General features: G+C 38.6%; 1 protein-coding gene across 6 annotated transcripts in view; it reads left to right on the top strand.

Moving 5' to 3' along the window:
- The window catches only part of LRRC7 (leucine rich repeat containing 7), a 358746-nt gene that overhangs the window by 303130 nt on the left and 39314 nt on the right, over positions 1–16302 (top strand). For 5 of the 6 annotated variants that reach the window (XM_043520844.1, XM_043520845.1, XM_043520847.1 and 2 more), the window contains exons 18-21: positions 2561–2672; positions 2917–3097; positions 4111–5788; positions 11470–11619. In XM_043520844.1, the coding sequence (XP_043376779.1) occupies positions 2561–2672; positions 2917–3097; positions 4111–5788; positions 11470–11619 (2121 nt within the window). The remainder of the gene's footprint in view (positions 1–2560; positions 2673–2916; positions 3098–4110; positions 5789–11469; positions 11620–16302) is intronic. The other variant, XM_027825894.3, reaches the window with a different exon arrangement.

Here is a 16302-nt window from a genome sequence, read left to right as displayed (position 1 = left end):
CCATCAGAGTGACCCTTATGGCTGCATTCCATAACTGCCTTCCCAGGGTCCCCCCCTCTCAGGCTTAAATCCCCCGTGTAACTCCTCTAGATAGTGTGTTTTCCACTATCTCCCTTCCCCCGTTGTGTCCTTCACAAGGTCTCCATGCGCAGTCTCTTCCTCATACCTGAACCATGTCCATGTCATGATGGGAAGGGAAGAGAAGAAGCACAGAGAACAGTCCCTCTTCATATCTCCATTCCTTTCACTTAGCTGCCCTGTTCTGTGAGTTCCTAATTTTAATTACTCCTCCGTGGTTCAAGCCACTATCTCACTTCCCTTCTTCCTCTTTCTTGTTTCTTGGTGTTTTCAGAGCATATCAGATAGCAGGTTAGTACAGAAAATCAGTCAGATTGGAGATGTCAGACAGTGCAGCATTTGGACCCAGTTACATGTATGGAATCATAAAGATTCTCAAAGAGGGAAGCAGCAACTGTCTGGTTGGAAATGAAAAACAAAGGGATAAATTGGGCTAAAACACTTCTGAGTGAAGTAAGAGATCATCAAGCAGTAGCAGCTGCTGGGTGAGTGGATCATGAACAAATGGATGAGTCTAGAGCATTTCTGACTGGAGGCTGGGTTGTTGACTTAACAAGATAGTTTTATGGTTGAGCTGTGGACAAAGAATCTAATGCTGGAAATGACAGCTGTAAAAGAGGAGCTACTGCTGGGAACAACTGAGAAGGCCCCTCAACCATAAATTATTTTACTTTTTAAATTAAATGGGTTCAATCTTACACAATCTAAGGACTCAATTTGTATTTATTTCCGTACTAGGACGGCAAAAGGGCAGGGTCTAAGAAATCCATTGAGTTAATTCCCCTTACTCTTCCTTATCAGCCCCTAAAATCAATATATTTTTGCCCCTTTTGACCCGAGCAGCAAGTCAAAGTTTGGGGTCCAGTGAGTGTACCAGTTGGGAATAAAAATTGGTGGTAGTCAGGTAATACAGTTTTTTTTATTTACAGAGAATGTACGAAGTCCTCTGTCTCTGACCACAGAAGGAATGAAATAGCACGAAACAGCTTCTTTTGCTCATAGCACCAGGAGCATTCTTTCCAGCCTGTGGTCCTGACCCAAAAACCTCTCCCTAGGCTTCTTCCAGGGACAGCAATCATACTTTCAATAGCTTCCTTCTGTGTGCGTGAGCGTGTGGGTCCCCCCCCCCCTCATTCCTTCTCAGTTTCTCCGTGTCCTGTCTTCCCCTACACACACCTGCCCAAAACAATACTTAACAAAAGCTCCTCGGTGGGTTCATGCACTCCTTTTGTCTTAGTTGGGGCTTATGCTTACCCTTAGGTGTGAATTCACCATTCAGTTAACATATGAACCACAATCCCATAACAAGGTTTCATCCAATTCATACAATATCAGAAACAATACTTAAGGGGGAACCATGGATGATTAGATTTGTGGATTAGCGGACCTGGGTTCTATTCCTGGCTCTGCCATTGATTCTCTGTGACCTGGGGCAAGTCACTTGACCTCTCTGTGCCTCAGTTTCCTTATCTGTGTGTTGGGATAATAGTGCTTACTTATCTTGATAAAATTATATGAGATATATGGATGAAAAAGAAATATGTAAATGCTAGTTATTGTAAAACAAGGGTTTTATAAGTAGATCAGAGATGAGTCAGAATCTTTGGGATTCTATCAGACCATTTAAAGTTCTCCCTGCATTTCCAACCCTAATTTTTCTTTACATTATTGTTTAAATTCTGTGAAGCTAGTGAATTTTGATATTCAAAATGTTTTTCAATTTAATCCAAATATGAATTATTCTATTAAAGAGAACTGTAAACTATAATTTCTAAAATAAACTTTCAAGTCATAATTAACCAAACGTGTCAGAACACATATTTCAACCAATAAAAGCACACGTTTTGTTTAAAAACAGAAACAAATGACTTACCGGTCTAATTCTTTGCAGGAGGGATTTTAGCAGCACACATCTTGTTTGCATTATGTAGGAAACCTTTTGAAATTCAGCCAGATTAGCATTTGCTCTCAAAACACAGGGTTAACATTATTATTAGCCTAAATTCATAGAAAATTCTTTTGGAGCCAAGATAGCTGTTTGGTTCAGTGCAGATGTAGGGACAGTTGAATTTGTAAAGATCTGTCCTATTGTAGTTGGAACAAATGAACGAGTAGTACTTAATTCGTCAATAAGTTAATAGTTTTTTCTAAATTTTCATTCATTTCTACTTAAATTTTACATTTTTGTAAGCTTTACTCCATCAAGAATGTGTGTGTGGTTTTGACACATCTCAAGTTCTGTCTAGTTCATCTGCATTTTCAGAATAAACACGCTATCATCATAATATTAGTGCTTTGTTATAATATTTTATGAATAAGTAGAATTGTAGTGTGACAAATTCAGCATGATTAGAATGATATTGTCTGTGCCTGGTTTATGTAGTTCCATGTTCATGACAAATGTGGCTGTTTCTTCATTGCCTTCTGCAAGTCCACCTTATTATAGTTTTATTTTATACTTCAGTATTATTCTCTCTCTCAGGATTCCTTTGGACATCCTGCTAATGACATGAGGATAGGAGAACTTCGCCCTTCAATGGCTGAGGCTCCCTTGTACCAACCCAAACTTGTTCTTCTGGGTAAAGAAAAGAAAGGTACTACAGTATGTTGACTCCCAAAAGTGTTCAGTGAAGGCATGTTTAATGCGTGCAGCTAGATAGATGAGCTAGAAATAATACATTGTGCTGGGATGTATTGGATACTACACTCTGATTTGCAGATATCTTACAAACATGTTTTTAAATATATGCATAATATCAGTTTGAACATTTATTTTTCCAGTATGTATAGTTTCCGAATTCTCCAACCCCACATAATGCTTGTTCTATTTTATTTCAGAATCAACAGATGAATCTGAAGCAGATAAAATCCACTGTCTCAATAACAGTGTTTCCTCAGGCACTTACTCAGACTATTCACCTTCCCAAGCTTCCTCAGGGTCCTCTAATGCTCGTGTTAAAATGGGGTCCTTGCAAACAACTGCCAAAGAAGCAGTGAATAATTCTTTGTGGGGTAACAGGTGTGTATATGTTTACTGGGTCTGATTCTCTGTTGCCTCTCACTTTGTGTAGTCATATACAGCTGGGCAAAGTGAGGGCATACTGGGTATTTAAGGCTGTCAAACAAGAAGAGTAGCATTTTACACCCATTTTGCCCTGGTGGAGATAACAATACAAGGTGAAGACAGTGGAGAGTCAGGTTCTCTATTATATTTTCTAAAGTGAAATAACCAAATACTGAAAGTGCATAGATCCTGAGCTGCAGCTGAGGAGTGCTTGGCACACTTTAGGATTGACAGAATGCTTGTAACCTTTATACTCCCACAGCCCTCAGTTTGTCCTAAAATAGGACCCCTGCACAAATAAGAGAAGCCTGAAAGCTGCTTTAATTTTCACTGGTTATCAACAGCCTCAAGGGGATCATTGTAGCAGCTGGAGATTGCCAGGGCACAGGGCACTTCTCCTCTTCCACAGCCATGCCCCTACACTGGCAACACAGAATAGAAACTGCTACAGCAGCTCTTTGCCACTGAAATGTGTCCCTACACATGGGGAATCCTCCACGGGCAGGTTAAGCTTGCTTTATGGGGACACCATTGCATTGCTGCAGAAGCACAAAGCTGTCCAACTGGACAAGAGGATCAGGGCCATCATGCACCAAATTTTCAGAAGCTTCATTTTGCAGCCTGGAATTGTGTTAATTCCTGGATTTATGACAGCAGAGGCTTTTATAGCTGAATTATTTTGTGCAGAGTTACAGCTACATTTTGCTGAAAAATAAGTTATATTACATACAAAAAAATGTTAAAACAGTTATTTAGGTTGCAAAGCTAAGCTCTCAAAAGTTAGAAAATGCCAGATTTTGTGACAAAGCACCGGCATAATTTCTATATGTATTGTAATATAATCCAAAGGGATAGATATATATGAGAAAACATTAGGATGTTTTGTAAGACTTTCTTTCTGCTGATACTCACTTATTGTAACAGAGGCCCTGATAGTCTTCATTGCATTTTATTTTTACTTTTTGCAGGCTTGCGCAGTCTTTTCCACAGCCTCTTGAGACAAAGCCATTACTCAGCCAGCTAGAGTCTGCTCCAGTGGGAAATCTGCAGCAGCGCAATGATAGGCATCCAATGAGTGACACTTTTGCTGACAGCTGGAATGATACCCCACACTATGATAACACAGGGTTTGTTGCAGAGGAGAGCACAGTGGAGAATCCTAGCACTAACCCTCTCTTATGCTCTAAATCTAGAAGCACATCTGCTCATGGACGCAGGCCTTTAATTAGACAAGACAGGATAGTTGGCATTCCCCTGGAACTTGAACAGCCTACACTCAGAAACACACCTGAATCAGAAGTGCCTCCTCCCAATCCTTGGCAGAATTGGACCAGAACTCCAAGTCCTTTTGAAGATAGGACAGCTTTTCCTTCTAAATTGGAGAGCACCCCCACCACCAGCCCTTTGCCTGAAAGGAAAGATCATATCAAAGAATCTCCTGAAGCAGCTAGCACTTTTTCTCCAGGAGTAGCATGGGAGTATCATGATTCAAATGCTAACAGAAGTCTTAGTAATGTCTTTTCACATATTCATTGCCGTCCAGAGTCTTCTAAAAGTGTTATTGCAATGAGCAAGAGTACAGAGAGGCTTTCCCCAATGATGAGAGATTTAAAAACTAGTAAATTTAAGAAGTCGCAAAGTATTGATGAGATCGACATTGGTACATATAAAGTTTATAATATTCCATTAGAAAACTATGCATCCCGTAATGACAATGCAGGAACCCATGAAAGACTAGATAAAATGGTAGGACAGGAGCATGGTATGTCTAGTATGTCTCGTAGCCAGTCTGTACCAATGCTAGATGATGAGTTGCTGAGTTATGGAAGTGTTAAGGTACAGCAGCAGCAAAAGCCTTCTGTAACCAAAAAAGTCTATCAGTTTGACCAAAGCTTCAACCCTCAAGGAGCAGTGGAAGTTAAAGCAGAAAAGAGGATACCACCACCTTTTCAACACAATCCAGAATATGTTCCCCAGCAGAGTAAAAACATTGCCAAGGATTTGGTTAGTCCAAGAGCCTATAGAGGATATCCCCCCATGGAGCACATGTTTTCATTCTCTCAGCCTTCAGTTAATGAGGAGGCTGTTAGTGCTCAGTTCTCAACCCAGGGATCAAGGTCAGGATTTTTGAGAAGAGCAGATTCATTGGCAAGCTCCACTGAAATGTCAATGTATAGAAGAGTAAGCGAACCTCACGAACTGCCTCAGAGTGATAGGTATAGCAGACCTCAGTATAGAGCAGCTATGGAACGCCAAAGCAGTATCTCAGTGTCTGAAACCCAGTTCCTCAAAAGGAATGGCAGGTATGAAGATGAACACCCTTCATATCAAGAAGTGAAAGCCCAGTCTGGAAGTTTTCCAGTTAAAAACCTTACACAAAGGAGGCCATTGTCTGCAAGAAGCTACAGTACAGAGAGTTATGGTACATCTCAGACTAGACCAGTTTCAGCTCGGCCTACAATGGCAGCTCTATTGGAAAAGATACCATCAGACTATAACTTGGGTAACTATGGTGACAAGCCTTCAGATAACAGTGATATAAAAACAAGGCCTACCCCTGTGAAGGGAAATGAGAGCTGTGCTAAAATGCCTGCTGACTGGAGACAACAGCTACTTAGACATATAGAAGCTAGAAGGTTAGACAGGGTATGTTTGACATTTCTCTGGAATTAATGCTCTAGTTTTATATTTTAATATTTCTAAGTATGTGCACGTACAGTGGTGAATATACAAATTTCTGATTCTGAGATTCCCTGTATTTGTGTTATGGGGAACTCCTCTGTGAAGGATTTTGTTAACATAAGATATATAATCAATTAGTATTGGGGGTTCTTGGGTAAATGATTTACGGAGGCTTATGTATAAAAGTGTTTGGTACCAAAAAACCTGCTTCATTTAGTTACTACTTTGGGACTGTCTGAAACGCTACAACCATAATTTCTATCAAAGAGCAGTATCAGCCACAGTAGAAGATTCTGAAATAAAACTAGAAAGGACTGAATCTTAGTGGAAAAATCTAATTTTTACTTAAAAATATGAAGTTCCCTATTCAGCTTTGTAAGGGCTATTTCATGGTGTATTTTAAGAAAAAATTGAAAAAACTTTTTAAAACTCATTTAGATGGCAGTATAGGTACCAAGATTTTCAGTTTTTGGTCTTAACTCCACTTAAAAAGTAGAGTAAGGGTCTGGTGCTGGCTGTACCTCTAGGAAGTGCACAGCACAGTTTGGGGAGGAGGGGCCAAAGATGGCTTTATGTCACCCACCTTTGCATCTGTGACACTTTGGGGTTCAATCCAGATCAGTAAGGAGTGTGTCACCACCTGCTTTGAAACTCTGGGTGCCTTAAATGTTATGCTGTGGTGGCTCACAGCCCTGACACAAACAGCCTGAACACAAGCATGCATGTCAGACCCTGGCTTCCACTGCTTAATTACTGTTTCAGAGTGACCCCAAGACCCTCCCAGTCCTGAATTTCCCCCAAACCATCTGCTGTGTAGTGTCCAGTCCTTCTGACTGTAGCACTCACAGAATCTTATTAAGTTTGTTGCTCCTTTAAAGAGACTATACTCTGCAGCTCATTAATCTAACTGGGGTTTGACAATCACTGTTATTTCAATCACAGCACTGGTCGGTTTAGATAAAAGGTAAAAACAAGCTTATTCAATCAAAAAGAGAGAGATTTATGTGAGGATAAGGGGTAAAAATAGAGAGAGTTACCAACAAACAAAAGTCAAAATATGCTTTCTAATGGCAAAGATCTCACTTAAGCTACAGTCTTTGGTGAGGAAACTACCTTGTATAATCTTCCTTTTCCAGCAGTCGGTGACTAGCTCTTGGAATCCCCACAGAGTCCAAGGCTCTGGTTTTCCTTATCTCCTCAAGTGAAGAATAACTTAGGGGTTCTCTGCTCCTCTCTTTATAGTCCAGTAAACCTTTGAAAAGTATCTCTCTGAGTTCATTGACCCTTCTTCGAAGGGCAGGAAGGCTTCCTGGGAGTGCAGTCTCCATCCCCCGCTGACAATGTGATCACTTTTTCCCCACTTGCACTCCTTATGGCTTTTTTTGCCTGGCTTGCAAATATTCTTTTGTCACATCTTACTCAATTTAGATGGAATATACATGCAAGCAGACGCAACCACATTCCTTTGTTCGGGGGGCGGGGGCGAAAGATTATTTTATCAACTCCTTCTGATATGCCTGGTTAAACACGTTTTAGTCATAACTCCAGAAAATCTGTGTAATCCTTGTGGGTTGATAGTACATACATCATGCAAGAATATTAATGATCAGTGAGTTATTCATTTTCCAGTGATATATTACATGACACCTTTTAAATATATATCGTGACAAGTGTTAGCTGTAGTGAGTATGTCAGGCCTCACAGGAGTTGCTGACACAGAGTAGCGAACCCCCAAGGGACCTCTGTGTCACAGCATACTTCAGATTCTTGGCTGCTCTAGGTTCAAAAATGGTCCCCAGTGAGGGTGACCTTATTTCCCTAAGGGAAAATGGGATACTGCGTAGGGCTCGTCCAAGTCTCTCATCCAACCCCCCAAGCAGAGCTGGTCTGAGCTGCTTGCCTGAGTTCCCTCCTGCATGCAGGGCTATCCCAAGCTACCTGGCATCACTGCTTGCCTGAACCCCCCTGCATGGGTCTGGCGTTTGCCGCTCACTCTCCCCGGGATTGCCAACCCTGCAGGATTGTCCTGGAGTCTTCAGGAATTAGACTAATCTTTGATTAAACATTATGTCATGTGATGAAACCTCCAGGAATACGTCCAACCACAACTGGCAACCCTACTCCCCCCTCCCCGAACATTCTTCCGTGCCCCATTGGAGAGGGTGCCCCACTTTTTGGGCAAAACTGGGCATTTGTCCCAAAAATCAGGACACCCTGGGTAGGGCTTAAAAAGGACACTGTCCTGACCAAAATGGGACATATGGTTACCCTATCCCCAGCATAAAGTGTATAGCTAACATACAGTAGCCTATCTTGAATGATCTAGGTGCTGCAACATAACCCATAACCTCCATAGTGCCATGCATTATGGACCTGCCCCTTATAATGCCTCCTTCCCTATCCCTGTCATCCCCCTGTGGTGGAGCTTGCAGATAGGACAGGATAAGGCCATGCAGGGAATTATTTTGTGGCCCCATAAGGTGCTTTTTAAGCCCTACTATGCTGCCACAGCCAGGAGACAGAAAATCTGTTCCTAAAGTTTCATAGCACCAAAGCTACCTCTGAAGCACAGCTGAGTGCCACGTTGGCTTAGGAGAAACATGGAACGTTTCCCACTGAAGTCTCACCGCTTGAACTCCTGATTGTCACATTTTAAAGGATACTTGTGCATCCTTTGTCAGGCAGGCCTGCAAGAAAAACAGGCACCTTGGCTGCTGTGAATTTTTACTTTCAAATAAAAGGTAAATTATCTACTTTCCATAGAGGCTCAACCACCTCCAAATATTGGCAACCAGATTTAGACCTTATCTTTGATGTCTAATTGCCAACACTCTTCAAATGGCCAAATTTGTGGGAATTGCTTGTTTTCCAGATTAGGATTCAGTACTCCCAGTTTAGTTTTGTAAGTAAAGGTTCAACTTTAAAGCAGGGCCAATATTTGAAAAACACCGAAGCCAGGCTGGAAGAGGAAAGAAGGAGTTGCTGGGGGCTGGTGACTACAAACCAAAGCAATGTTGCCTTTAAAAATAAAATTAAACTAGGTAATTAAAAAAATTATACTGTTTTTCTTCTTCCTTTTTTTTTTAAACCCATCTAACTTACATAAAGGATAGCTGGATAGTAGATTTGTTTTTTATATAAATGAGATGATTTCGTAATAAGGGTTCAAATTCTGCTCTCATTTACAGATGTGCAATGGGGGTATACTTTAAGGCAGAATATGGTCTGTGGTTGGTAATGTATCATTCATGACTAATTGGGGTTTCAAACATGACATCACTTTAAAAAAAAAAGGTCAAACCAATGAAAACTACTGACTAGAGCTGGTCAGAAAATTGATTTTCCATCCGTCAAAAAATTTTGAGATTGGGAAAAAAATTCATTCTGAATTGGGACATAAAGCTGGAATTTTGAAATTTTTTGCAGAACTAAACTCTGGGAAAAAATTGTTTAGGGTCACTAAAAATGTTTTGTTTTGATATATATGACATTTTCAATTTTGATTTTGATCCCCCTTTTATTTTTATAAAAAATAAGTAAATTTTAAATGAAAAGATGTTTTGAAATGAAAAATAAAAACTTTGTTCTGACAATTTTGAAATAGGATGTTTTGACATTTTCAAAATGATTTCCAATTTTTAAATGAAATTTCACTGAAATCCATACAATTTCACAAAAAAATCAGTTTAATCAAAATGGTATTTTCTGAATGAAAACTGTTTTAACAAAAATGTTCCAGTCAGTTCTACTTCTGACAATCACTAACCGAAGACATATTAAAGTAAATAATTGATTGGTCTAGGTTTTGAAGACAAACTCATTACGACTTTTCTTCTCCAGCTTTGGGATGGTAGTGGCTTTCAGAAGTTCTTCATACATGACTCCATTGCCTTTAATATGCACTCTTCATTGAAAAACTAACTCAGAAGGCTTAATTCTTTTGATTTCCAGGAGTCCTTACCAAAAGAAAAATGAAACCTGCTAATGGTTTTGTCAGAAGTGAGATGGGTGTACTGCTGAAACCCTACCTTTTCAGTAATGCTCAGAGAGCATTGAAAGGCTCTGGATAGTGTTTGGCAATAGTGTATTACAAATACATCATAGCTTTTTAAAAAGAGGGAAAAAACATAAGTAAACTGTCAAAAGTGTATTCTAACCCTCATTGGTATTTTTAGGGGGCAATATTAAACCTGTAGCTTATTTAACTTTGTAATGGTAGCATTGGATATTCACAACTATTGCTTTTCAGTGTGGAGATTATTGTTATACCCATTTAGCTGTAGAAAGATGAGCATCTTTATTTTCCATGCAAAATATAGTATTGATGATATAATATTTCTATGCATGGTTTGACTATCCAGCCAAAAATACACTTTATAAATATGGGCTTGTTTCATAAACCAAAGCGGCTTTGAAAAACTGCTGTGATCTAATGTGTAAATTATATGCATTTTTAAAATGTATTCAAATACATAATTTATGCTGGATCTTAACAACTCTGAAGTCAAGATACCCATTGCTATTCATGTACTAAAGAATGATGCATATTAAAATAACATTAAGGCTCAAACAGACAAACTTTAAAAAATGTATCTTGAAGATTGACACTTCTTCCTTACCTCCGTTGCTGTACATGTGGTATGTAAAATTACTCCGTGTTTGGAGACCACATAATACCTAATGAAAATGTGGTATCTTAAGGACAGAGGTTTCAGGCTAAACTTTGTATTTTCTGGATTTTGTTGGTTTAGGACACACTTTACAATTATTTTCAATATTTGTGTTTGGTGTAAGGAATACATTCATTCATATAAAGCATGCAGTGAAGATCCTGATTAATTAAATTAGGTTCATATTGATTAATGCAATTGAAAGTGATCTAATATACAGTAAATTTGCAGTATACAGTCAGAAACTGAGACTGTGACCATGGCGATACTTTGCACAAGATCAGTTTTATGGACCAACCTTTATGGAGATGTAGGAAGTGTAACAACCTTCATGTAAAAGGTCTTTGCTCCAGATGAAAACATATTGTGCTAACTGATAGAATTCTCAACCCAAACATATCAGATTGCCTGTGCAGCTGGTTTGTAGCTGCTAATAGAGGAAATGGGCAGTAGTGGATCCAGCCAGCTGATCCTGTCATGTGGAATTTTGGTCCATTTAGTCCATGCGTGCACAGACCCATTCACTGTGTGTCTGTCCCAACCAAAATCCTCTCTTCCACAAAGAGCTTAGCACACAAGATGGTACAGAGACCTCTTGTATGGATTTCCCTGCTATTACTTCCCAGCACTTCAAATACACAGAATTTTGGACCATCCGTGGGAGCATAGGCGTCCCTGGTCCTATATCCATAAAATGATGTGTACCATACAATATACCAGAGTTTTCAGACTATGGGTATAAAAAATATTTCATTTTCTATCAGTGTTATAGTCTTTTTATGGTATCCATTTTATGTATAACCAGTACTGTATGTGCTTTTGTTCAACTGAGTGCATGCATCAAAAAGCTACTTATTTCTTGGTATCGTTTGTTTGCTTAAACTAAAACCTGTGAAGTTAACCATGTTTGTGCGATACTTAATTCAATGAGCATGTGTGTTCATATCCTGTCACGTGGTTATTTCCTTTACTCAGACCGCTGCTTACAAACACCACACTGTTAACCTTGGCATGCTGCACTCTGGAGGTTTGTCAGCAATGCATGCAGGCAGAAGCATGACTTTAAACTTGCAGACTAGATCTAAATTTGAAAACCAAATTCAGCAAGAGCTACCTCTACCAAAAGTAAGTATGGGATAGCCAGTATATACCAACATCACAGAATAAATTAATACCCTTTGCTTTTTCCTGCTTTAGCTTTTCATGCTTATACCCTGTAATCAGTCCAAAAAGCAAAGATGCTGGTACCATAGTTTGCCTAGTTAATAACCTTGCTTTTTGGATTAACTAGCTCACATGGCTGTTATTGCTGCTTTCTGCTCTTGTGTTGCAGACTAATGTTATCCTGATTATATGTTCTGGGAATAGTGCTGGGATTATGTTTCATGTTGTAGATGTTTAATCCTAGAAATGGTACTGTAGACATTTTTTTAAGAATGTATGTAGATTGCATCACAGGAGCCAAGGTGTTCCACTTTCCACTAATTTATCTGTAACAGCACTGACACGCTTTGAGCCCCTACTGGCTACAATTACAGTATTTTTAAATTTTGGTTTTAAGTATTGGGGATATAGAAAAGAAAATTAGTGTTCTAAAACTTTTCAGTTTCTGATTTCATACCAATTCTTGATATATTGGTGCATGTATATATGCATCATACACATGTATAAACATCTACTAATCTACATGGTTCATGAACGAAGTAGCTATAACAAGATAAAGTAGAATGTTACCCATTAAAATCTTGCCAAAATATTCATAGTGTGATGTAGAAGGGACTTTAATCTCTGCTTTAACACATGTGAGAGTAGTCTCACTGAAGTAAGGACAGGTCCTTGCAAGGAATAGCGTTGACATAAAATTCCAAACAGTCATATTATTTATGCATGTGCATATGAAATCAGAGTAACTACTCACATGCTCTAATGTTAGCCATGTGGCATAAGAGTTTTGCTGACCTGGAGTCTAACAGCCTGATCTAACTATTAATACATATAGTGTATTGTATTTCCCAGCCAGTAAGCATACCGGAATATTTCAACAGTACAAATACACACATTGCATTGCTAAGCTGCACCGAATAACTTATCCTTTCACATTTGGTTAGTTTCTTATGCCCTTCACTCTCTGCTTATCCAGAGTGTTACAAACCTTCATATTTGTACTTGTACATCTCCAATGTGGCAAAAGTAATGACAACCAAATTGTCATCTTAAATATAGATGTGTACTCACTTAGAAAAGGAGTTTTCCAGCATTTGTCATATTTTTTTTCTTTCAAAGACTGTTGATATATCTTTGGGTGATATATTAATTCTTATTCCAGGTCCTAGCAAGGAATCATTTTGACATGTAATTCCAGACTGCCTTAGTATTTCATGCATGTGTATTTATGAATGAGGTATTTCATATATCATGCACATCAAGAACTTTAGGTCATATGCTATATTTGACTTTAATGCATTCTGATCAATGGGGAGTTACATGTGTGGATCTAGGGTGATATATGACCCCACGTGCGTATTCTTGTGACCAGCAACTAAGGACTCTCCAAGCTCTTACTCTAATATTCCTTCTGTTAAGCACTCAATCACAATCTGCTACATGCCACCATAAAATCTCATCTTAAAAAATGTGGAAGAATGATATTCTCTTACTATACAATTTGCAAAGCAAAGACAAAGTTAGTGCTGATGTAATACTTTGAATTCCTAATACTGCTTATTTTTATTCCTTGATATCTTCTAGAACATTTTGCATTTCTGGCTGTGGGACATAAATAACTTGTGAACTAAATGCTAAACTATAAATCTTTCACTGGCACTATGTAGATCTTTGAAAGGTGTCTACTGGAAATTTTGGAATTGTCTGCAAGTGTGTTGTGGACTCAGACTGTTTTCACAGAAAATGTTGATTCCGTTTTTATTCAAAGAAGGGTAATACAGTAGAATGTTTATAACTAAACATAAGTCACTTGAAATTCTCACATTCAGAATGCATACCTCACAGGAAAAAAGATTGCTTACATATATCAACCTTTTCTTTCTGAAAACTGAATGCCTGTGGGCAATCCAGATCCATGGAGCCTGCAAATTTAATGATTGTGGCAGCTTTTGATGTGTTCTCTCTGACTTGTTGTTTAAGATTTTTTTTATCATTATCCTAGTTATTAAAATAACCTTAGTTCATTTTGCAGGTGTCTCCACATCTAGACAGACTGAAACAACACCATCATACATTTAAACATCTGCAATGTTTTATTGGTTTCTTAATTTTCAGTTCTACATTTGTCTACTTAAAAGTTTTGAAAGGGATACATTCTATATGCATGTAATCCCTGCTGACATTAATTGGAGTATATATTGATGGAAGAGCAAATTTTAATACATTTTAAACAATACTATGCTTAAGTTAATGATGTTCAGCTATAGGGTCAACTGGATCTGATTTTAATTTTAACTCTGAGAACTCAAGCAAGGGACAGAAACTCTAGAAGCAAAAGTATTCCTCCAGTATGTAGGTGCATTAAAGGAAGGAGATGTAGCAGGGAGTTTGTCCCCACAGCACACTCGCACACAATCTGGTTTCTAGTGCTAGGAATCAAGGGGAGCAGCTAGTGCTTTTAACAGAGAGCTAAGAGCCCAATAAATGGTGTGTTTTGGAGTAGGAGGAGAGGACCTGTGCCTCAGCCCCTTATATACCAGGATTGCTGTACTAGGGAGAATGCCTGTTATACCAATTGAGCAGTTATAGCAAGAATGACTACATCAATTGTTTATTCCAGGCCTTCTCCTCCTCTCATTTACAGCAGCATAATTCCTTTGACTCCAAAGGAGTTACTGATTTCCATTGGTGAAAGTAAGAAGGATCATGTGCATTATGCTTTTCAAAGCTGTAATATATCCAGACAACACCACTTGGGTGGTTTGCTCCCTTTTTTTCTCCCTAGTGTTGCTCAGACTCAGAAGAGCAATAATTAAGGCCTAACTGGCCAATGGCAGCTCAAAGAGTCAAAGAAAACAATTAGGGATGTAAAAAGAAAAGGAGTACTTGTGGCACCTTAGCAACTAAGCAATTTATTTGAGCATAAGCTTTCGTGAGCTACAGCTCACTTCATCGGATGAAGTGAGCTGTAGCTCACGAAAGCTTATGCTCAAATAAATTGCTTAGTCGCTAAGGTGCCACAAGTACTCCTTTTCTTTTTGCGAATACAGACTAACACGGCTGCTACTCTGAAACCTGTAATTAGGGATGTGTTTATCTTTCTTAATCTGTTCTACTGCTTCTACTATCACATTGAACTGTTGCTTCTTACTTTTTATCTAGATTTAATCGGTGTAAAACTTCTATTGATTTGCAGTTCATTCAGCCTCTGTCAAATGAATAACTTTATAAGCAGCCAAATTCATTTTCCTGTCAAAAACGAAAAGCTCTATCATCACAGATTTTTCCCAATCTTGTACAGAAAACAGTAAACAACTGCATCATTTTTCTTTATTCCACAGCTTTAAATCACCTCTACAATTACAGTCACTGTCTTATAAAAATGGCACCACATTCTCTGTAGTGGAAAAAGGAACTTCTTTCAGAAGAATGCCTTCAATTTTAAAGTTCATATGATAATTATTTTTAACACTGTATGGATTCTTGCTTAGATGAACTTCAGGATCAAAAGTATATTACTCTCTCCCCTAGGACCAATCAAACAGTCACACAGTATGTTACTTTGTCAGAAAATATTGTCATAGAGGCACAGTCCTTTGAATAGCATATAGCACATGATTTGTTTTTAAATGTTCTTATCAGTTTTACAAAGTAGGAGTAACTCTGGGGATTAACTGGTGAAATTAGTCACATCACACGGGTGACACACTTGCTTTTCTCTGTGTACTTTTGTTCTCAGAATAGAGACTATGCAATGGGAAGTTTTCATTTCTAATGTTCCTCACTTGAATAATCTCTCAAGATATACATCTCATTTTCATGACTCCAAGGGGATTGCAATCATGCAGTCTCATTCAACCAAACTGAGAAACAGGGTAGGAGGCATTGGCAGTACTCAGATATCTAAAGGGTTTCCACAAGCAAAAAAACCAATTGGAAATAATCTAAAACAATGGCCCAGATTCTGAACTGCAGACAAGGAAAACAGTAGAATGTAAGCAGTACGGTAATGGCTCTAAGCAACTTTTGCATTCCTTTGATCCTTCTTGGCACTGGGCCCGTCCCTGGCATATAATAGAGTGGTTTAAAATCTGCTTTAATTTATGCTATCTGCTGATGGTCCCAAGGGTCTGTTACAATAGATGAGGGATCAGCCAAATGTAATGGACTCACAGCCATGCTCTCATTCTCCTAGCCATGCATTTGTGCCAGCAGAAGTATCATCAGAGGATCCTCCACATTGTAGAAATTCTCCTGTGGCTGGATCTGCCCTGTAATGGCAGGATTTTGAAAGGATTCAGACAAGAAAGTTATGTTTATGTGAATAAAAATTAATTAAGCCTAACTAAAAAAATTAATAAATGGAAAATAAAATTAGATTAAGATAGAATAGGACACCAAGACCACAAAAATGACTGAAAAAGAGATGAGTAAAGTTACCAGTGAAGGAAAATGACCAGGATTAAATGTGTCCAAGGGGGAGGAAACAGAAAAGAATAATAGAAGTATGACCCTGTTTCAGGAAAGCACTTAAACATGTGCTTAAGTCCATCCTATTTGGGAAAGCACTTAAGTATGTGCCTAATTTTAAGCATGTGCTTAAGTACCATTGACTTAATTGGAATTTAAACATATGCTTAAGTG

The sequence above is a fragment of the Chelonia mydas genome, chromosome 8, assembly GCF_015237465.2.
Source record: "Chelonia mydas isolate rCheMyd1 chromosome 8, rCheMyd1.pri.v2, whole genome shotgun sequence".
In the NCBI taxonomy this organism is placed as follows: Eukaryota; Metazoa; Chordata; order Testudines; family Cheloniidae; genus Chelonia; species Chelonia mydas.
Note: the sequence above shows the minus strand (reverse complement) of the source record. Positions and strands in the feature narration are given on the sequence as shown.